This window comes from Sturnira hondurensis, unplaced genomic scaffold (genome assembly GCF_014824575.4).
Source record: "Sturnira hondurensis isolate 20B ecotype Veracruz unplaced genomic scaffold, ASM1482457v3 Scaffold0013299, whole genome shotgun sequence".
In the NCBI taxonomy this organism is placed as follows: Eukaryota; Metazoa; Chordata; class Mammalia; order Chiroptera; family Phyllostomidae; genus Sturnira; species Sturnira hondurensis.
Window position 1 is genome coordinate 1321430 of NW_028085930.1, and position 22694 is coordinate 1344123.

Here is a 22694-nt window from a genome sequence, read left to right on the forward strand (position 1 = left end):
CAAAACCTCATTTTGAAGTCAAACTAGGACTTCTTATTTTGATCCAAAAAGGCATATTCTGTTTAGAAAAATATTGTGGCAACTCAGTATTCTTCATGGAGTGTTTTTCCATGCAGAAGCAATATTTTAAGACTTATTAAACCTTGGCAAACCCCAAATTTAAAAAATGCCTGTATCTTCTCTGGGTCACTGTTTCTTCTCCTTTTAGTGTATTTGTTGCTGACCTCTGCTGATTATGGATCTGATTTTTATTTAAAGCTTATCTGCCTCCATTCTCTTTTTCTTACTCTGTTTTTCCAATCTGCCAGTTATCTTTCTGAAATATGAATTCTACCTTATCAGTTGCCAGCATAAGGATAAAATTCCAATGCCTAGTGTGGAATACGAGGGCTTCCAAGACTAGCCTCAGCTAAATTATGAGATACCTTCTAATGCCCTGGTAGAGTCACCGTTCTCCAGAGATGCCATCGCTGTTCACAGAATCTTACCTTATTTACCTGTTCTCTCTGCCTGCAGTACCCTTTATTCTCCCTTTCTTACTTATTTTCCTCTGGTGAATTACTCATCCCTCAAGGCTTAGCACAATTATTTACTCTGAGAAGCTCTCTTCAGACATCCATTTCACCTCTAGACAGAGCTAGTCATGCTCATCCCATTCGCTTCATTGCTTTTTGCCTCTGTTATTGGCCTTCACATTGAATAATAATGTGCCTTTGGAAATTTTTATCCCCTGAAATGGTGATGTTTGGGGCAGGAACTGTGTGTCACTCACCTCGCTCAAGAAAACAGATACTCATTAGCAAGCAGCGCAGTGTCTTGCCTGTACTTGATGCTGAATATGTATTACAGTGAATGCAGTCACATTTGTTTTTCCATCACAATATTTAACATATCTCTATATGCAGAGATTTAAAATGACATACTGCATTAACTGTTGCTTACACATGTATGCTTATAGCTGTATAATATTTTTTCCTGTAACTTATACAACATGTTATTTGACAGCCTAATTATTAAATGTTATATGTCTGAACATATTAGGGTTTTGATGTTACTTTTTCTTCCTTTCATTATATCATCCTTGCTTTGACATAGGTTGGAAAGTTTGAAATTAGTTTTAAGCACTTTTTCACTAAATTAGATGTCTTGAGAATAAGAATAGTCTTTCTCCAGCCCTGGCTGGTATGGCTCAGTGGATTGAGCTCGAGCCTGTGAAGAAAAGGGTCACTGGTTCGATTCCCAGTCAGGGCACATGCCTGGGTTGCAGGCCAGGTCCCCAGCAGGAGACACATGAGAGGCAACCACACATTGATGTTTCTCTCCCATTCTTCTTCCCTTCTCCTCTCTCTAAAAATAAATAAATAAAATATTTTTTAAAATTCATTAAAAAAAAAGAATTGTCTTTCTCTTTGGCTGTAGTAAAGTTTGTCATATACAAACTTCATTATACTGTCGTATACAGTAAGTAATAAACATATATACCTCCCACAGGACTCCCACATAGTAGGTGCTCATTAAATATTTGTAAAGAGATAAAGTTCAACATGAATGCTGTAGTGATGTTTGACTAGTTTTCCATACATTTATTAAGCAGTATTTTTTCTTTTTAATGCATCTCACTAAATCCATTTTGATTAGCTTTACATTAAATCTCTCATAAAATCATTTCCTACCCTTAAATTTTCTCAAAGTGTCACCTGTGGACCACCTGGTATGTCTGTTAAAAATCAAGTTTTCTGCTCTGGCCAGGTGGCTCAGTTGGAATGTCATCCCATACGCCAGAAGGGTGTGGGTTTGATCCCCAGTAGGGGTGTGACTGACTGATGTTTCTTTAGCACTGATGTTTTTGTCTCTCTCTCTTTCTCTCAAGAAAGCAATAAAAACATATCCTTGGATGAGGATTTTTTAAAAATCTACTTTCTTAAAATCATTGTTGTGCCACTGAATCATAATCTGTATGGACTGAGGCCTGGAAATTGGCATTTTCAGATTATACCATAGTGATTCTGCCCCCTAGAAATTCAGGTAGAGTGAGAAAGGACAAAAACAAATGGGTGGGAAAAAAGAAATGTTCTTAGCTTCTCTCTCTTGGGCTTTTGCATTTTTGATACTGTGTCAGAGGTGTGGTAGGGCTGTCTTCTGAAAAGCAAGTCCCCGTGCTGACTGGCAGTGCTGTTGCTTCTGAAGGTCTGGCAGCTGGGCTCTTCGTCACCAAACTTCACTTTGGAGGGACATGAGAAAGGCGTGAATTGCATTGATTACTACAGTGGTGGTGACAAACCGTACCTCATTTCCGGTGCAGATGACCGTCTGGTTAAAATATGGGACTATCAGGTACACTTCTTTTATAACTTTACTTGCTATATGTTAGGCATGCTTCTTAATGTTTCTTACAGGACAGTTAAAACTGGGACTCTTGAACTCTGGTCCTAGTGTAATAACTGAAGGCCTTATTATTCATACCTAAGTCGTGGTCCCAGAATTCCCCATAAAAATGAAAACAAATGCCTGTTACAATTTAAAAAATGAAATGCTGTCATGTTTATTTTTCATTTAATAGTAGAAATTAGAAATGTTAGGCTCCTGGCTGCGGGGCGCTCACCGTGACATGCAGATGTCGTCACATGGGGTGCCGAGGGTCGCAGGGCATGTGGCTGGACGGCGGCGGCTGGTGTGGGGTTGAGTCACTTGTGAGACCCAGAGCCACTGCTGATCACAGAGTTCAGCTGAGCCCTTGCCACCATAGTCCCCTGTCCTCAGCCAGCCAACTGTCGCTTCAGGGGCACGCCTGTTCTGCTCTGTCTCTTTGATGGCGTCCGCCTCTGGGGCCATGGTGGAGGACGAGCAGATTATGGTCCTTGACCCTTCCACAGACCTCAGATTGAAATGTGCCTTCACAAATGTGGCCACTACAAATCTTAAGTTGTGAAATCCAACTGATAGAAAAGCGTGTTTCAAAGTGGAGACTGCAGCACCTCGTGGGGACTGTGTGAGGCCCAGCAGTGGAATTACTGACCCAGGGTTGACTGTGATTGATTGATGGTCAGTAATGCTACAGCCTTTCGACTATGATCCCAGTGAAAAGAGTAAACACAAGTTTGTGGTGCAGTTTTTGTTCCACCAAACATTTCAGATATGGAAGCTTTGTGGAAAGAAGCAATACCTGCTGAATTAATGGGTTCTAAATTGAATGTGTTTTTGAAATGCCCAAGGAAAATGATAAACTGAGTTATATGGAACCTAGCAGAGCTGTTCTGAATGCATCTGAACAAGATGGACCCATGCCGAAACCACATGTGTTTCGCTCAGTCATACTGAAACAAGGGAACTCATGGAAGAGTGTAAAAGACTTCAGAAATGATGAACCTGTCAAAAGAAAATTGACACTTGAGAGATGAACGCTTAAAGCTCAGAAAGGTAGCACACTCAGATAAATCTGGATTGACCTCAGCTGCATCCTTCAGAGAGAATGTCACCAGTCCTCTTCCTTCACTTCTTGTAATTGTAGCCGTTTTCATTGGATACTTTCTAGGGAAATTCAGCCTGCAGAGTGAAGCATGCAGAGTGCTATTTCTTTTATTTTTCTCTAGACCAGAAAAAGAGTTGTTTACCTACCGATTCATTGGTAGTTGGCCTGTGGTGGACTTTTTGCGTGTGTGTACAGCTTCATATAGCCTTTGCCTTAACGATCTCTTAGGGTTAGAAAACACAATAAAAACAAACTGGTTGGCTACCAGACAAAGTGTGTATCACCACATCATCACTAGCAGATGTCAGCTACATTTAGTCCTTAATGAAGTTCATAAATAAAGGATTGGTCTTTCTTTGTGGTTTTAATAACAGTTCAAGAATTGTTCAGTCTTAGAAATAACATTTTAATAATCCCTTTAAATTTTATCTGTTGCTGTTACTTCTTGAAATATGATTTATTTTGATTGCTAATTCCACTCTTTCAGGCAATGCCAAGAGGTATTCTGTGGGGAAATGGCACCTCTTACAGTGTAAATTTTCTCCTTTACCTTTGCTAATATCATGGCAGAATTTTTCTTATTCCCGGTGAGGTTGTTGTTAACTGAGTTTTTCATCCTTATAATCCTGCCCCATGGTATTTAACATAAAAAATTAATAATAAAACTGTTAACAGATTAAAAAGAAATTTTAACATTTTAATTAAAATGAGTTTGTGCATCCTCTAGTGTCATCATTGGCAGACTTCCATTTGTATTTGAAAACCAGCAGGTCAATGGATAATGTTATGAAATAGCCACGGGACAGCCATTTTGCCACGTGGACTCTTACAAACCTGCTTATGAACTCTTGTTAACAATAGTTTTTGTCTTCAAGATTTTGTTAAGTTTTATTTTTTTGTTTCTCACATAAAAATTCCCCCAGGCAGTTAATAAAATGAGGACTAGAAAACCAGTTTTGTATTTCTGTATTTAAATACAGAAAAAAATCATTAAAGACATTATTATAAGAATTTGGGGAAAAATACTCAGATGCAAACCAGAGATCTTTTGGGGGTGTGAGTGTGGGTGTATTTTTGTCTTTAAATGTGATATTTACATTTACACTTGCCCGTACTATGTTATATGTATATGCAAGATAATCCTATTGCAAAATTGTCTGTTGAATACTTTTAGAGTGTTACAACCATTTATAATGTATTTGTGCACCTGGCAAAAGTAAGGATGAGTTACTTGTTTTTCACTAATAAAATGTTTTCTGGAAAAACAAGAAACTTTTCTGTGTCTGATTCCAGAACAAAACATGTGTGCAGACACTGGAGGGACATGCCCAGAATGTGTCCTGTGCCAGTTTTCACCCTGAGCTGCCGATCATCATCACAGGTTCAGAAGATGGTAAGTTGGAATGTGCATGTTTGTTCCTGTGCCTGTAATTGCTAAGTGGGTGTTTAAGTCAGGTAGAACCCTGCATTGTAATAGGAATTTTTCAGGGATTTTAAATATTTTTATTAGAGTAGAATACTTAAACTATTAAAGAGTAAAGGGACATCATCCTCATCCTCATCCTCATCCTCCTGATGTGTTTGACTCTGTTACTTAAATAAGGGGACATCCAGAAGCCCTAGAGAAAAAGTGAAAAAGCCTGTGCTTTGGAGTGTAAAACCTGGGGTCAAGTTCAGGTTCTGCCATTTCGTGGATGTGTGGTTTGGGCAAATTATGAATTGAAAATGGACTTATCCACCTCATAGGATTATAGGGAAAGAAATCACATGTGTGAAGCACCTGGCACATAGTATGTACTGTAACCAGGAAGTGGTTTCATTAGTTCACATGTAAAATTACATATCTTAGTTTTAGTTTCTTATATATTTTTTATTACTAGTTTGCTTATGTTGCTTTATAAAATCACTCATAGACTATAGATTTAAAAAAATGAAGCTGCCAGGAAGTGTTTTCTGTTTGAATATAAAGACTTCCATGTGTCCGGTTCACCTGACACAATTCATTGTCAATGTTTCAATGAAAAGGATTTCATTCTTTTTAGGAACCGTGCGTATATGGCATTCAAGCACCTATCGCCTTGAGAGCACGTTGAATTACGGGATGGAGAGGGTGTGGTGTGTGGCCAGTCTGAGAGGGTCCAACAATGTCGCTTTGGGCTATGACGAAGGGAGTATCATTGTTAAGGTAATCATTCATTATAACCTCTCTCAGCAGATGGACCCCGGGGAAGCGATTTTTATCGGTTTTTAGTGTAGTCATTTGCCAAGTTGCCAGATTTGTTAAACTAGCACTGCTTTTATTAAGCACTGGAGATATGAAGTGGAAGAAAAGAAAGTAGGAACTGTTTATTCTGTTGTGGTTTTGCTTTTCCTTTTCCTTTTCCTTGCTGAGAGTCGTTTGCCATTCTTCCAGCTTGGTCGGGAGGAACCTGCCATGTCCATGGATGCCAATGGAAAGATAATTTGGGCTAAGCATTCAGAAATCCAGCAGGCCAACCTAAAAGCAATGGGAGATGCTGAAATTAAAGATGGAGAAAGATTGCCACTGGCAGTAAAGGATATGGGCAGCTGTGAAATTTACCCTCAGACTATTCAGCACAACCCTAATGGACGGTAAGGCATAACCAGAGTCTCCTTCTGAGCTTCTGTGTATGTTAGCAAGGTTTGCAGAGCCACAGAGTTTACACTCCTGCCCTGTGGCGGGCATTCCTCATTGAGCTTTTACCCTGGCTGCACAATCCTTGGCACAGCTGCAGGCAGTCAGACCAGTGGGTTGAGCTGGCACCAAGGTAAAGCATATTTGCCTTCCTGGCCTGGTCCCATCACATAGTTTTGAACAGATACAGTTTCCTGTTTATTCTTATTTCAAATGTGTTGGGTTTGTGTCCTTGTGCTCCTTTGAGGGCAAGGATCATTTCTTACCCTGAGACTCAGTAGCACCCTCTCAGTATTTGCTGACTCATTGCTCCTAAAAAGAAAAGCTGGTTCTAAAGTGTGTATATGTGTGCGTATATCTTTTTTCAAAGATTTCATCCGTTTATCTTTAGAGAGAAGAGAAGGGAGGGAGACAAGGAGAGAAACATTTCTGTGAGAGAGAAACATCGATCAGTTGCCTCTCATATGTGCCCTGACTGGGGACTGAAACTGCACCCAGACATGTGCCCTGACCGGCAGTTGAACTGGTGACCTCCCCTGTGCCCCCAGTTTGCAGGAAGATGCCCAACCAGCTGAGGCACACTGGTCAGGGCTGAAGTGTATATATGTATATGTATGTGTGTGTGTGTGTGTGTGTGTGTGTGTGTGTATACACATATATACATACACATATACACACACATACATATATATATATACATACATACATACATATACATATACATATACATATATATATATATATATATATATATGTACACACACACCTTTTGAAAAGGTTTTGGGATTGGCAATAATTCTTTTTCTTTTCTGTAATTTGAACCATTAGTTCTGTTCCTCCCTAAAGATTTATAAATCACCCAACATCTTGTGAGAGAAGAGTTGCTAGTGCAATGAATTTTAGCCTGTTGAGCTTTACAAATTAATTGACAGTAGAGGTGGGCATAGGAGTATTTAAGAGGACAAAGTAGATCAACCAGCTATGCCGCCTGGTTCAGTAAATGGTGTTCATAATTATTTGTAAGAAAGTCTTTTTTTGAAGATTAAAAACACATTATGTATTTTCCCCTTAATATCATAAAACATTTTTTGCTGTAAGTTTTGCAGTTCACCTTTGGCAGTCCAGTAGCAGCCACTACTGTATTCTAAATTGCGATTTTTAAAGAGGGTTGCTTTATGTCTATTGAGAAATTTTTTACCTTGAGCATTCTATTCATACTCATTATTTAAGTGCTAAAATATCTTGTTTATTTTGATAAATTTAATAGTCATGGAAAACTGGAGTGAGATATTTTTATTCATCTGAATGATCAGCTTTACTGATCAGCATGGCAGTTTCGACCTGCTCCGTTTCCGACCCGGGCCGGTTCACCCCTCCTTAGGCAGCCTGCCGGCCCCTGCTCCCTGGAAGTCACCATATTGATGCTGAGCTTAATGCAAACACCCAGTTGGCATAGCGCACTACAGCCCAGAACTCCTGGGCTCAAGGGATTCTCCTGCCTCAGGCTTCTGAGTAGCTGGGACTACGCGCGGGCAGTGCGACACCACGCCCTGCAAATGATCAGGTTTAAAATGAAGATAGTCTTGGAACATGATAGTCTACTTGTGGAATAAATGTCATGGGCAAGGTGCTAGGCATCTTGGTGCTCAACCAGTATTGCTTGAATTATTAGAATCCTCTCTGATGCCTCTCCAGCCATTCTCATCTTCCTGTTCCCAGTCTCTTTTGTTTATAAGAGAAGGCCACTGCAGCAATAACCTCATTTCATAATTTGCTTTTGGACTTGCTGGGTAGAGTATTTAATCTAGCTCTACATTCACAGACATGTATAACTTTAAAAGATTTTAGGTTCAGTTGTAATAGCCGACTGAAATAACATTTATTAGAAATATTTTACCATTGCACTAGCTGGTGGTCTGGTTGGAGTATTGTCCCATACACCAAAACGTTGCAGGCTCAATTCCCAGTCAGGGCACCTACCTACATTGTGGGTTTGATCTCCAGTTGGGGTGCACACAGGAGCCAACTGATTGATGTTTCTTTCTCACATTGATGTTTCTCTTTCTGTCTGTCAAATCGATAATAAATCAATATCCTCAGGTTAGTATTAAAAAGGAAATATTTTACAATGAATCTGAATCATTGTTTCTTGTACATGTCCTCTGTCATCCCCTCCCTGGCTTCTTTAATTTCTAGGTTTGTTGTGGTTTGTGGTGATGGTGAGTATATCATCTACACAGCAATGGCACTGAGAAACAAGAGCTTCGGATCTGCCCAGGAGTTTGCATGGGCCCATGATTCTTCAGAGTAAGTATGCTGTGTGGTATCCAGGTGGCCCTGATTGCATGTGGGCGTTGTGTGTGTGGCTGGGTCTTGAGGCCCAGTGGATGCTGTGCTTCTCCGTATTAGAGAACCGCTCTCATCAGAGCTCTGTGTTGGAAGGTTAGAAGGTTAGCTATGCAGTGTGAGCTGCCTCTGCTAAATTCGGTATTGAGCTGGTTCATGCAAACTGACCTAATAATCCCGTTAACTGGGGATCCAGCACCCATTTCCTTGATGGCAACCCATGGCAGGGCCTGGGTGCAGGGTAAGTAGGCCCTCATCTCAGGTCCCTGGCAGGTGACCTGGGGCGACCCTCGACCTGGTGTCCTGAGATGCTGCTGCCCCTTTATGAGCTGCCTGGGAGAAATGCTGTAGTCTGATGTCATTTTGACAATTTCATTGAATCTTTTTAAAACACTCATTTTCTGTGATGTTACCTACTGTTCTGAATAAAACAAATTCTATCTGTATTCAGATGTTCATAAAATGTTCTCATTAAAAACAGGAAAAATATATTTAACTCTGAATTATTATATTTAGAATCACTGCCTGATCCCTTTTTGATTCGTTTGGTGCATGTAATAAGCATTAGGGCTTTGGTCAGTTGCAGACCACACACCAAATTACACCTTCACAGTTTTCATAGTTTTGTTTCCTCATGTTTTGCATTGCCTATGGCTCCAACAGTGGATAATTAAGCCTTAGTGTTATGTAATAATAGGCACCTTTTTTTTTTTTAAACAGAAAGATTCCTTAACCTCTTAACTGAGAAGTTAAGGAATAGTTTTGATTTTTTTCATAAATTTCCTAAATATACTCATTCATGCACAGTTCCATAGACTAAAGTGTACTTTGAATGGCCTTACCTTTCTCAACAAACTGCGGCCTCTGGTTTGGTAGTTCCCCGTTTCACTTCATCCAGCTGAGACACTGTTCAACGTCTTTTCTGTTTTCAATACAGCACTTGTCAGTGAGTGCTTTTGAATAGCCAGCAGCGGCCACCGCTTCTTTTCAAGGCAGAAGCCTGAATTTTTCTTAAGTTTTTGCCTAACATGGATACCTAGTAAGCCACTTATAAAAGTTGTCTTTTATTTTTAAGTCACTTTTATTAAGGTACAACTTATACAAATAACTTATTTCAGCGAATTTAAGCTAATTACAAATATTAACCACCAGTACAATCAAGACAGGGCATTTCTGTTACCTCAAAAAAAAGCCTCACGTTTCCTACGGCCCTGCGTCCAGCCCCAGGCAGATATTTGCTTTTTTGGCACCATATAGATTAGGTTTGTTTACTTTAGGATCTCATATAAATTGAATTAGTACAGCACACACTCTTTTGTCTGGCTTCTTTTTTGCTCAGCTCGATGTTTTTGAGATTCCATCCACGTTGTTGCGTGGGTTAGTGAGTGATCAGTCCTGTTTTGCAGTGCAGTATTCCACTGTACGGGTATATCACAGTTTATTCAGTCATTCGTCTGCCAGTGGACATTAGGGTCTTTTTCGGTTTATAAAATAATTTGTAAGTGCTAATAATTTGTGTAATAGTGTGAAACCCATGTATAATTTGCCCAACTATATAAGGAGTTCACTCAACTCTTAGGAAAAAATTATACTAGTGAATCTTTAAATATTTTATATTTTTGCATAGTTCACTACTTAAATATATTTGAAGAAACGTGTAATATTTGGTGGAATTACGGCTTAGTATATAATATGCTATGTTTGCCTTCCATTTTCCTCCCCCCCCAGATATGCAATACGAGAGAGCAACAGTGTTGTAAAGATATTTAAGAACTTTAAGGAAAAAAAATCATTTAAACCAGATTTTGGAGCTGAAAGTGAGTGTTATTTATACACTATGAATTTTTAGAAGCTTTGTAATAGCTTGAAAAACATCTGCACAACAACTTTTTTGTTCTTTTTAGGTATCTATGGAGGCTTCTTATTGGGTGTCAGATCTGTAAATGGCTTAGCTTTCTATGACTGGGACAATACAGAGCTTATACGCAGAATTGAAATCCAGCCCAAACATGTGAGTTCCCACCATTGTTCTTGGACTGTGTGTCTTTGTGATGAGCTCTGGGTTCCTGAGACCAGAGATGTTCTTCTATCCGACTGTCTTTGTTCTGTTGTGTTGGGCATGGCACCATTTACTTAAAGATTGCTTAGACACTCAGAATTGTGATATTAAAATAAGGTAATCAGTGCTGGATATTTTGAAAAATATTGGAAGTTATACAAGTGCCAAGTGCTTTTCATATTTTAAATGGCTTCTGACTGAGTTTAAAAAAAAAAGCATGCTTTGAAGACAAGAAGTCTTGAAGTCCTTCACTTACTTAGAAAGGCCATTAAAGTTCCCACTCATTTCAGGGAGTATTTTCATACTTCACCTGACTGGCTGTTTAAACTTTAGGTAACAGTCTCCAGCGACAAAATTTTTCTACCTTTTGAATTGCCTCTGCCTCTGTGACAGCTTTCATTGTCAGGGAATTACCTGTGGAGACAAATCCATGTCCTTAGGGTCCTGCTTCTGTCTTCTGTAGCACCTACTCTCAGTGGGCAAAGGGCACAAAAATTGGCTTGTGTCGGGTGAAAAAACTTAACTCTTTTTCTCTCTTTGTGTGTGTGTGTGCGTATACATATACACACACATATATATACACATGTATATACGTCTTCATATATATGCATATCATTTAATATATTTACTATATGTATATGCATCATATATGAATAAACATATATACAGTAGTACCTGTGATATAATTTCATTGTGGAAAGTGGATATGACAACAGTGTCTAAAAAAGTTCAGGGGGAATTGAATTAATGCCTTTCTAGGACAGTACTGAACGGGCCTCTCCTCCGGTAGATGACAGCCCACCTGCTGAACATGGCAGCTCCCTTTCCCGTCTCCCTTAACCTTCCCATTTCTAGGCTAAATAGAACAGCACCGCTCTGTCCACCTTCCCAAGTACACGGATATGTTCACTTAATGTAAGATAAATCTAGGAGGAACAAAGTGTGTGCAATTTATCGTATCCACTCAGAAATCCAAAACAGTTTGTGTTTTGTTTGTCATGTTACAGATTTTCTGGTCCGACTCTGGAGAACTAGTCTGTATTGCCACTGAGGAGTCATTTTTCATCCTTAAGTATCTGTCAGAAAAAGTCTTGGCTGCGCAGGAAACACACGAGGGGGTCACTGAAGATGGCATTGAAGACGCATTTGAGGTGGTGACGTCAGCACAACTTGAGCTTTGTTTCTAAGTGATCTGAGTTCTTACAAAACATCACTCATTTTAACATTTTGGTATAAATTAGGTTTGGGAAAACTAAAGCATTTAAAGAGTTACAGTAAAATTTGAAAATTAAAATCTTGGTTCAGAGATCAGGGTCTGAAAGTATTTATGTTTAAAAGAAATTTGTGTTTTGATTTTAGGAAATCCTTAGATTAACTTTGGTGTCTTTTGTTAAGGAAATTAGAAGTTGTTTTGGTCTTAAGACAGTTTGGCAGAGTGATTTAAATGAGCTTTCAAATGGTAAAGCTAAATCATCCACGCGGAGATGTCTTGGAAGATGGTATGAAATGCCCGGTAGCCAATTTCGTGTGTGTTAGAGTTTCGATTACAGCTTTGGCACAACAGTGAGATTTTCCATTACAAATAGCCATGCAGGATTCTGTTCTTAAAGGAAGGAAGAAGAGAGAAATTCCCAGAATAGATTTTCTTTCTTGAAACAGGATTTTGCTTTGTGTCCCTTACTCTGCCTTATCACCCTTAATTATAATCATTTTTTGTTACTGAAAGGATTTCTAATGCTGAATAAGGTAATAATAAACTTTCTTCTCTTCTTGTAGGTTCTTGGTGAGATTCAGGAAATTGTGAAAACAGGGTTGTGGGTAGGCGACTGCTTCATTTACACAAGTTCTGTGAACAGATTAAATTACTATGTTGGAGGAGAAATTGTCACCATTGCCCACTTGGACAGGTAGTGTCATTTTGTTTTTGTCTTAAGCACTATAAATTTAAAAGTATACTTTTAAACAAAACCTATTGCTGACTTGTAGGAATGATAGGCTTGATTTTTCATTGTTGCAGTTTTAGTAGGTTGGCAGTTGCTAATCCAAATCATATCAATCTAATGACAAGATTTTGAGCAGGAGGCAGAGTCTGTGGGGTGTGTGTACTGATTAGTGCTTTTGAATTGGTGACTGTTTCTTGCACAGAACGATGTATCTCCTGGGCTATATTCCCAAAGACAACAGGCTTTATCTAGGGGATAAAGAACTGAACATCGTCAGCTACTCCCTGCTGGTTTCAGTGCTGGAATACCAGACGGCTGTCATGCGGCGGGACTTCAGCATGGCTGACAAGGTCCTTCCCACTATTCCAAAAGAGCAGAGGACCAGAGTTGCACACTTTTTGGAAAAGCAGGTAAGGAGGCTTTGTGGGGTTTTTTGTTTAGTTTATTTTATTGTGTTTCTTTAAACCAGCAATTCAAAAGGATGTTACTATGAATTTGAAAGACTGTTTCTTACTTGCCACTGGTTTCCTTACAGCAATGGAGTTTTTCTATAAGTTTAAGTCACTTGTTATACTCTTCCTTGTCCCTTCTCGGTGTACATGGCACCCCATGTAAATGTCGGGGTGATTACCAGTCTTCCCTTCCTGTAGACTTTTTTCCATTCTATTAATATTTTCATTTCTGTAATGCAACTTTCTCTTCTAGCTGGCTTTATTTTTTTATGGCAAAATACACACAAAATTTACCAAGAGTGATACACCTTTTTCTTAATGTGGTGGTTTTAAGTCAAAATTATACATGCCTAGTTTTACAAGTCTTAAGAAAAAAATAGCCCCGCCTTCCCTCATTCCTGCTCTCTAAGAGGTCATCACTTTTAATTCTTCTAGCTGACTCTCCTTGTATTTAGTTCCAGATTCTGAATAACATGCTTATATTGATGTTTCCCAGCTTTAGGGATTTCCCAGGCGGTAGAAGGTGAGGATTTACTTTTGGCACCCCCCCCCCCGCCCCGTCATGCACNCCCCCCCCCCCCCCCCCCCCCCCCCGTCATGCACAGGCCATTGCCCTTTTCCTGTTCCTTATCCTCCCCATGTAGTTGCGTCATGTTTCTGCTTAGATCGGTGTCCGATGCTTACCGTATTGTGGCCCTGTAAACACTGTGCACAGCTGGTCAGCCCCCTGGTATAGTGTAGCTTTCCTTTCCTGCAGTTTGTTTTCCCTGAAATTGATAATTGTCTCTCTTTTTATACTTTGCTTACTTTTTTACGTGTACTTATGGTTAGTCTCCCTATTCTGCTGGTTCTTCAGATTTCCTTAGACTCTCCTTCCAGTATGTTTGGTCTGCTTCAGTCTGAACTGGTTTTTCTGCTCTCATCATGGATAATCAGCCTCCCCGCAGCACCATGTTGGGCCTCACCTGGGCCTCTCTCTCGAATTGGATCTGTCCTTTCCTGTATTCCCTGTCTTCTTTCCTGGTTTACTTCCTAATTCTGCTGTAGCATATCCATGTGTAGTTTTCTGAGAAAGGACTTACTAAAGTGAATAATTTTTTTTTGTGACCTTCACTACCTGCAAGTGCCATTGACGTACCCTGAAACACAATTGGCCATTTAACTGGATATAGGCTTCCAGGTTGGAGGTAATTTTCTCTCTGGATTCTAAAGACTTTGTTCTGTTGCCATCTAGCTTCTAGTTATTACTGAAGTCCAAAGCCATTTCTATTCCACTTCCTGGTACCTGATCTGTTTTTTCTTTTTGGAAGCTTTTTTGGATCCCTGTTGTTCTGTGATATCTTGATGGTGGGCCGAAAAAAGTGCCAGTTATAATTCATTCTGCTGGGTGTCAGATAAACTCTTTTTATTGGAAACTCGAGTCCTTTTGAGTTTTAAACATCATTTCTCTGATGCTTTCCTTTGTTTTCTGTAGTCTCCCTTTGCAATTGTTATTCAAATGTTGGACATCCTGAACTTGTTTTCTCACCTAGTTATTCTTGGATTGTTAAAATCTTGTTTATGGGTAAAGTTTGTCTTCTTTCTCTGAAGATGCGAGTGATAGGTTTCTGTTGTTTTGGAGTTTTCCCCCTACATGGTAGGGTCCAGCTCCTGCTGTTGGTTCATTTTGATCTGCATTTTTCCTGTTAGAGATTCTCCTCAGGTGTCTGATGACCCTTGGGCTCTCACTGAAGAGTGGAGATCTGAGAAGCAGATCAGAAGGGCTGAGTTTGTACCTTGTTGGGTATGGACTTACAATTTGTAATGTTGTTGGGCCATGTGATGGGGGAACCTCAATGTCAGGATCTTCGTCTAATGAGTTTGATCAATAACTCTTTGTTTATTTATTTAATGAATTTAATGAGCACTTAACATTGTGCCAGGCACTGTTCTAGCTGACATACAGCCCTCATTGACATTTCAGTATTTTTACATTACACCCCTCGGCCTGGTTAGTTTACAGAGAAGCTCCCCTATTCCAGGGGCTAAGTAGACGACAGCTTAGTGTCTCAGAATTTAGTATTTCATGTAGTCCCAACACCCATTTTCATAATCTCCTATTTTCCTTTTGATACTCAGGACTCTTTCCTCAAAGTGTACAGGGTGTCCCTCAGACCTGAGACTGTCTCCAAAGAATAAGCCTGTGTTTTGTGTGTGTGTCCAGGGGTGTGAAGGAGAGGAGTGGGGACCTGTGTTATCTGCTCATGTAGACTCTCAGGCAGTTGTGTTTGTGTTCACACTGTCCTTCAGGAGTCACCTTTGGGGCTTCTGAGGTGTGAATCAGGTGTTTCTGTGCCGTCTTCACTCCTGGTGTAGGATTGATTCTCTCTTTTAACTGATTTCTGTACCCTGCCACCAGATTTCATTTTGCTACTAATGTGTCCTCTGTCTTTTTGTGTTGTTGAAAGTTTGTGCCTTTAAAGAAGAATCCCTTTAGTGTCCTTCCATGGGGGATATAGAGGAAAACAAAACTGTACAGTCCATGCCTCGGTACTCGTCGGCCTCAGAACTTGTCAGACCCTATACTCGTTGCATTTTGATGAGAGAAAAAAATGTTTGGGCACTGGGCACCTGTTCAGGACTCATCACACTTGCCAGAATTTGTAGGAGTCAGTTTTGGTACTTGTCGGTTTGGGCAGTAGTTCAGAGTCCTGGAATGAATTAATGACGAGTCCCGAGGTGCCACTGTGTTTTGTCCCCCTGATTTCAGCTGCTCTGTCCTTGCCTTTGTCTAGTTCCATAGATCTTTATCCCCCACTCTGAGATTTTATTTTGTCTGCCTCAGTGCTGGGGAGGAAAAGGAGTATGCAGGTTAGACAGATGCCTTAATAACATTGGACTCATGGGCAATGAGGAAGGGACAGCTTGTGTAGTTTGGGACATTAAATGTTTTAAACAGGATGGTACAGTCATCCTGAAGATCCTGTGAACAACTGGGACAGCTGTCCAGCATCTCCATTCTGACCAACCCGTAACTGGTGAAATCTGAGCTTTTTGCCTAACACACCACTTCCCTAGAGTCGAAGACCTTGCCCATAGGGTAGACATCACTAGTACTGTTTGTCTTGGGAGAGAAGCTAGTTTAGAAATTATAGTAGTTTTTTTTTAAACACCTGTTCCTGATGAGTGGAGCATGGGAAGGAATATTTGCTGATGAATAAACAGAACATGAGACCAGCACTCGGCACAGGTAATGACACCTAGTCAGTGTTAGGGCCTGAAAGCAGATGTTTGCTGAGTGGCCTACAGATGACAGAGAAGTGGAGCATTTTACATTTGACGTCCTTTTCTGGGAGGCACTAGACTAGATGATCTAAGACCCTGCGTAGTGAGTAAATTACCAACAGCTTTCTTTTTGAAATGACTCTCGTTCAGTCAACCTTCTAAAATCCTTTTCTTTTTCACAGTTTTATTTTTTACATTTCTGATCTTACTAGTTGTTGTTTTACTTGAGTGTATCTCTCACTGGTCAGCTTCCACTGCTTAGAGAACAGTAGGCATTGTGTGACTGAAGTTTCTCTGCTGGGGTCTTATCAGTTAATTTAATGACTCCTTAATTTTTCTCTATCTTCTCATGAGTATTTTGTTATGTTACTTTTGTTTGATTCAAGTAATGGGGTTTCTGTGTCAGGGTATCCATTAGTTTGAACGGAAAATGGGTGATTTGCTGAGTGCTTGTGTAGGCACTGTTTATATACAGACTACACACACACTTTTGTATACGTAAATACACACACACTTTTTAAAATTTGTTTAGGGCTTCAAGCAGCAAGCTCTTACAGTATCCACAGATCCTGAGCATCGCTTTGAACTTGCTCTTCAGCTTGGAGAACTTGAAACTGCATACCTCTTAGCTGTGGAGGCAGAGGTATGTGCTAGTAACTGAAAAAAGGTCAACCTGTGCTTCGTTGTGTTTAGTATAAATTGTTATTAAAGTTTCCTGAAATGTAAATTAGACTCATTTAATGAGGTTATTTCTTTGCTTTGGTCTTGTCAAAATATGCATGATGTTAATGTTTGCATAAATTACGTGGATTATATTGGAGGTATTAGCATTCTAATTTAAGAAAGAGTGTTTTCAAATCTTATAGAACAGGGGTGTCAAACTCATTTTCACTGGGGGCCACATCAGCCTCACAGTTGCCTTCAAAGGGCCAAATGTAATTTCAGCTCCTTGAAGTTAAGGAGTAGTTACCTTTGTGTAGTCCTAAAATTATTTCGGCCCTTTGAAGGCAATCGAGGCTGGTGTGACCTCCAGTGAAAGTGAGTCTGACACCCCTGTTATGGGAGATCTGTTTTGGAAGAGAAGGAATGATGTGAGATAGTAGCTAAACTAGCCTGGGGACTGTTTTAAAAAAGAGAGTGCAGATGTAGCAATAATTTGCCAATATCCAAAACTATTGAGAAAGATTGGTTTTAAAGAAGGCTTCTGACATTTAGATAGTTTAGGGAAACTTTTATGGGTCTTTGTATATTGAGGGATCCCAGTGTGGTTTAAGTCTAGCATGTACTGGTAAATTATTTTCAGACGTGCAAACTAACTCTTAGCTATGTTAAGCTCACCCAAACGTGCTGCATTTTGAATTCTGAAAAGCCACAAGTGACAAATACTAATTATGAAATATTTCAGGACACAAGAAACAATTTTCTAATCTTTCAAAAAATGGTATTAAATCACTCATTAAAATGACAGAATCTAATTACCTTAAAACTGTTACAATTTTTTGACTAATTACAAAATAAAAATAAAATGGGTTGATGATTATTCATGTATCATTAAAGTTGAATTAATTTTGAATATGTGAATAACTTCCATTTCTTCATTATACATTTTGTCATTCCATTTTATTTTGACTGATAGAGCCAAGTTAACAAGCACAGCTGAATATACAGGGTCTGGCACAAATAATGCCCCTTTTATTTTATTTTATTTTATTATTTTTTAGGATTTTATTTATCTTTAGAGGGGAAGGGAAGGAGAGAGGGAGAGAAATATCAATGTATGGTTGCCTCTCGTGCATCCCCTGCTGGGAACTGGCCTGCAACCCAGGCATGTGCCCTGACTGGGAATCGAACTTCAGTTGTTTGGTTCGCAGGCCTGCACTCAATCCACTGAGCTACAAAAGCCAGGGCAAATAATGCCCCTTTTAAATTTTTATGTATTTTTTTAAAAGATTTTATTTCTTCTTAGAGGGGAAGGGGAGGAGAAAGAGATGGAGAGAAACATCAGTGTGTGGTTGCAATCGTGTGCCCCCTACTGGGGACCTGGCCGGCAACCCAACTTACGTGCCCTGGCTGGGAATCGAATTGGCAACCCTTTGATTCACAGGCTGGCATTCAATCCACTGAGCCACAACAGCCAAGGCTTACCCTTTTTTATTACAAAATATTTTATTACAAAATCGTAAGCATGTAATTCTGTAACATAACAATATACACTCAAGCACACCATATGACATTTTAGGTGAAGTGTTCGAATTAAAACTATAAAGTATTATACTCATTTATTACCCTACCAACCACTCAAGCAGGCCTTACTTCTGCCAGATCCTAGATACGTGTGTGTGTGTGTGTGTTATGTGTGTGTGTGTATATAACCTCCCACTGTCAGCACAGTATTGCTCAGGATAATAGAATAATGTTGATGTTGGAAATTCAGATGTTTATTTCCAAAGATATTTTGACTTGGAAACTTTCTTACAGTCGGAACAGAAGTGGAAACAACTGGCTGAGCTTGCCATTAGTAAGTGTCAGTTTGGCCTAGCCCAGGAGTGCCTGCACCATGCACAGGATTATGGGGGTCTGTTGCTGTTGGCCACTGCTTCTGGAAATGCTACTATGGTGAACAAGCTAGCAGAGGGTGCAGAGAGAGATGGCAAGAATAATGTGGCATTCATGAGCTACTTCTTACAGGGCAAGTAAGTATTAACCCAAGCTGTGAGAGGCGGGCATAGTAATTAAAAGCACTCTTGGCATTCACTTTGAGGGTGATTTTTGGAGAGGATTGTGAAGAATAAACCCTACAGAGATCTGGTGCCTGGCCAAATGGTGTAGCTAGTGGGGTGGGGGGGGAGGCAGGAGTCAAGACAGTGCCCCGTCAGCTAAGGATACTCTTAGCATAATTGTCTAAATGTTTGAGGAAAATGAGCTATTCAGGGAGGCTTAACTGAGAGAAGTTTCTCAACAGCCCTGCCACTTACTGGCTGGAACATTTCACGATGGCAGGAGGTTTTTGTGCTGCTCCAGGTGGGGCCTGAATGGTTGGCGGTTTTACCCAAATCAGGTAATTCTGCTCTTTTCATGGCAAGAATAAAGGGAGATGAAGATGCCGGTTACTCTCAGATTTGAGTCCAACTGTGAAGCATACAAATGTCCTATTTCTAAGTCTGGCAGTTAGTGCAAACCAAATCATTTCAATAGTAGTGAGCGTGCTATGAAATAAAACGCAGAAGTAATCACTAATGTTGTCCTACATGCTTTTTAAATTCCATTAATTATCATACAGATTTTGAATGTGCACCCTAGTGTATGTATTCATATTTGATATTTATGTATAATACATATTTACTGTGGACAATATATTTTTAAATTTGTATACCTATTAAGACTAGATCCACTCTTGTTACAATTCAAAAATCTAAAAATATTCTGAAGTTTTTTGTAACTTATTTGATGGCAAGACCTAACCTGAACTCTGAAATACTTGTTACCTTTATGCCACTCAGTATGTTTTTATATCATTTAGTTTTTATGTTACCAGAGAATATTAATGTTTCATTTTTATTTGATACTGATAGTAGGTAGTGTATAGTATATGTACTATATTACCTTTCTAAAATCCAAAGAATTCTGAAATCTAAAACACACTTATCCAACTAAAAAAAATGAAATTAAGAAAAAAAAAGGCCCTTGGGTTATTTTCCTACTGGACAGCACTGCATCGTCTGACACAGCCCACGTTGGAGACACTGCCCATTTTGATTCGTACTCGCAAACCTGGTTTTGTTCCTGTATCTCCCAAAGTCTGTAACAGGTGCTTATCCCAGCTGCCTTCACTTGCCTTGGAAAGCCCCTTTCAATTCTTCTTAGGAGTTGGTAAAAGTTACAGAGTTTGAAAATGGTCACAAAAGCTTTCTCACCCTTCATGACACCTGGAGTCCACTATTGTGGGACACACTGGTGGTGACAAGTTAATGGCTCAGTGACAGAAAGGAGGTGCATGTGTGGGGGTTGGGGAGGGGATGCAGACTTAACAACACTAAATCTACGTTCTCTTAATGCGTTAAATGCCAGTGCTTAAGCACAGTGTTTACTCTTGAAAACACTGCCTCTCCTTTTTAATAGGCTCGATGCTTGCCTGGAGCTCTTAATTAGAACTGGACGACTGCCAGAAGCTGCCTTCCTGGCCCGGACTTACTTACCCAGTCAGGTTTCAAGGTACAGGCTTTCCTAATTTTAGGAAGAAATGTTTCAAATAAAAACAGCACATGCATTTGGTCTCCCTCTGGTTCCATGATATCTATATTAGGGTGGTGAAACTCTGGAGAGAGAGTCTGTCAAAAGTCAATCAGAAAGCAGCGGAGTCCCTTGCTGATCCAACAGAGTATGAAAACCTTTTCCCTGGATTAAAAGAAGCCTTTGTTGCAGAAGAATGGGTGAAGGAAACACAGGCCAGTCTGTGGCCAGCTAAACAATACCCACTTGTCACGGTGAGTGGCAGGCCTCCTTTGGTGTGACTACAGGGTGAATGTGCATTCACAACTCAAGACTTTGAACAATATTACATACATTACTTTTATTTTGGAATAAAAGCTAATACCTAGGGTTTAAACCTACTTCATAGATGAATTACAACTTCAAAATACATCATTTTATTATTGCTTTGTTTTCTGCTAGCCAAATGAAGAAAGAAATGTCATGGAAGAGGCAAAAAGCTTTCAGCCCTCAAGACCTGCAGCTCAGCAGGTCAGTGGAATGCTAATGAGATAATCTGGTTGAGCTTTGTTGAGGAACTACTATCTCCCACTTCCTAATCCTGATCAATTTTCCCTTGGAGGGGGGGACTCTAAATATATCTCCACTTGGGCTTTCAGGAACTTGATGAGAAACCTGCTTCTCCTAATCCCGTTATCATAGCATCCCACTCAGCCGACAAAGAAGAAAAGGTATGGCCACCACCCCCAACTTCCCCTCGAACCCCACTCTCACCCTCCCTCCCCTGAACATCTATGAGGTGTGCAGGCCTCTGCATTTTAAGTGTGTGATCCATCTCAGAGCAGGGCTTGGAAAGGGGAAGAGACCCTTTTCGATTGACTACAGGCATACCTATTTATTGCACTTCAGTTACTTTTTACAGATTGAAGGTAAACCCCCTACCCCGGCCAAAAGATTGCACCTTGTTGAAGGCTCAAATGCTGGTTAGCATTACTTAGTAGTAAAGACTTTTTAAATTAAGGTATGTGCATTTTTAGACATAATGCTATGTCCTCAATGGACTACAGTACAGTATAAACATAACTTGTATATGCACTGGGAAACAAAACTGATGTGAGTTGCTTAAAAACAAATCTTTATTGTGGTGGCCTGGAACTGAGTCTGCCATTAGCTCCAAGGTGTGTATCATTTCAGTTCTCCTTGGATCATGAATCAGAACTTTTCTTTAACATAGTACCATAACTCACTGTCTTCTTCCTCTTCTCTGCAGAGTTTACTTGAACTGGAAGTAGATTTGGATACTTTGGAATTAGACGATATTGATACAACAGATATCAACCTGGATGAAGAGATTCTGGATGACTGAATAGTAATGTTTCCCATTACCCGACTGAAAGGATCATCACTATGGTATTAATCGTCACCCTGACCACGGTGCTGGGCCGCCGAAAAGAAACCCCTTAGACTTTGACAAACTCCCTCCTTGTTTTAGGAGTTTATGTGTAGTATCTAAGTTAGTGTGTTGTTTCCTTGTTGACTAAAATAGACATGGGCTTTTTAAAGAAAAAAAACTGTCATTAGACCATATAAAATCTTTTGAATTATTAAAGACACTTCAAAGTTTCCCTTTTTTTTAAAAGATTTTATTTATTTATCTTTAGAGAGGAAGGGAAGGAGAGAAGGAGAGAAGTATCAATGTATGGTTGCCTCTTGTGTGTCCCCTACCGGGAACTGGCCTGCAACCCAGGCATGTGCCCTGGCTGGGAATCGAACTGCGATCATGTGGTTCGCAGGCCCGCGCTCAATCCACTGAGCTATACCAGCCAGGGCTCAAAGTTTCCTTTCTAAATAATGAAAATAAACGTCTAGTTTTACAGTGGTGGGCCAAAACTACACCTCACTGTACAGATCATCCACATTCTCTTTTCTTTGCATCACTAAATCCTCAACCACATTTTTTCTTAGCTGTACTATACTTCTTATGGTATAATTTTCTTAAACCTTTTTTCTTAACCTCGTTGCATTATTTTCCTTAGTCTTGTGTGCCTTGGGCCTCTTCTGTCCTGTCCTGATTGGAATCTGGCTCTGAAACCCCATGGTACTTTTTTCCCTAACGCTACACTTACTTGCTATGATTAGAGAAATTAATATCCAGGCACTCAAACACACACTTGTAGCCTGGGAAAGTGAGTGGCATAAGTTTTCTTTGTACTTCTGCTAGAGGCACTATTTGGAACTTAAAACACAAAAGAAATTCACAGGGAATTCCAAATCAGTACCTTTTAATTTTGACAAT

General features: G+C 39.8%; 1 protein-coding gene and 1 pseudogene across 1 annotated transcript in view; both read left to right on the forward strand.

Moving 5' to 3' along the window:
- The window catches only part of COPB2 (coat protein complex I subunit beta 2), a 33804-nt gene extending 11782 nt beyond the window's left edge, over positions 1 to 22022 (forward strand). The window contains exons 6-22 of the mRNA XM_037061183.1: positions 2188 to 2334; positions 4763 to 4862; positions 5512 to 5654; positions 5883 to 6082; positions 8322 to 8432; positions 10200 to 10288; positions 10376 to 10482; positions 11538 to 11681; positions 12307 to 12437; positions 12676 to 12883; positions 16722 to 16832; positions 18668 to 18882; positions 20309 to 20401; positions 20493 to 20673; positions 20861 to 20929; positions 21058 to 21129; positions 21669 to 22022. Of these exons, the coding sequence (XP_036917078.1) occupies positions 2188 to 2334; positions 4763 to 4862; positions 5512 to 5654; positions 5883 to 6082; positions 8322 to 8432; positions 10200 to 10288; positions 10376 to 10482; positions 11538 to 11681; positions 12307 to 12437; positions 12676 to 12883; positions 16722 to 16832; positions 18668 to 18882; positions 20309 to 20401; positions 20493 to 20673; positions 20861 to 20929; positions 21058 to 21129; positions 21669 to 21764 (2217 nt within the window). The 3' untranslated portion in view covers positions 21765 to 22022. The remainder of the gene's footprint in view (positions 1 to 2187; positions 2335 to 4762; positions 4863 to 5511; positions 5655 to 5882; positions 6083 to 8321; positions 8433 to 10199; positions 10289 to 10375; positions 10483 to 11537; positions 11682 to 12306; positions 12438 to 12675; positions 12884 to 16721; positions 16833 to 18667; positions 18883 to 20308; positions 20402 to 20492; positions 20674 to 20860; positions 20930 to 21057; positions 21130 to 21668) is intronic.
- On the forward strand, positions 2383 to 3824 carry LOC118997520 (vesicle-associated membrane protein-associated protein A-like; annotated as a pseudogene).
- Positions 22023 to 22694: the final 672 nt, after the last annotated feature.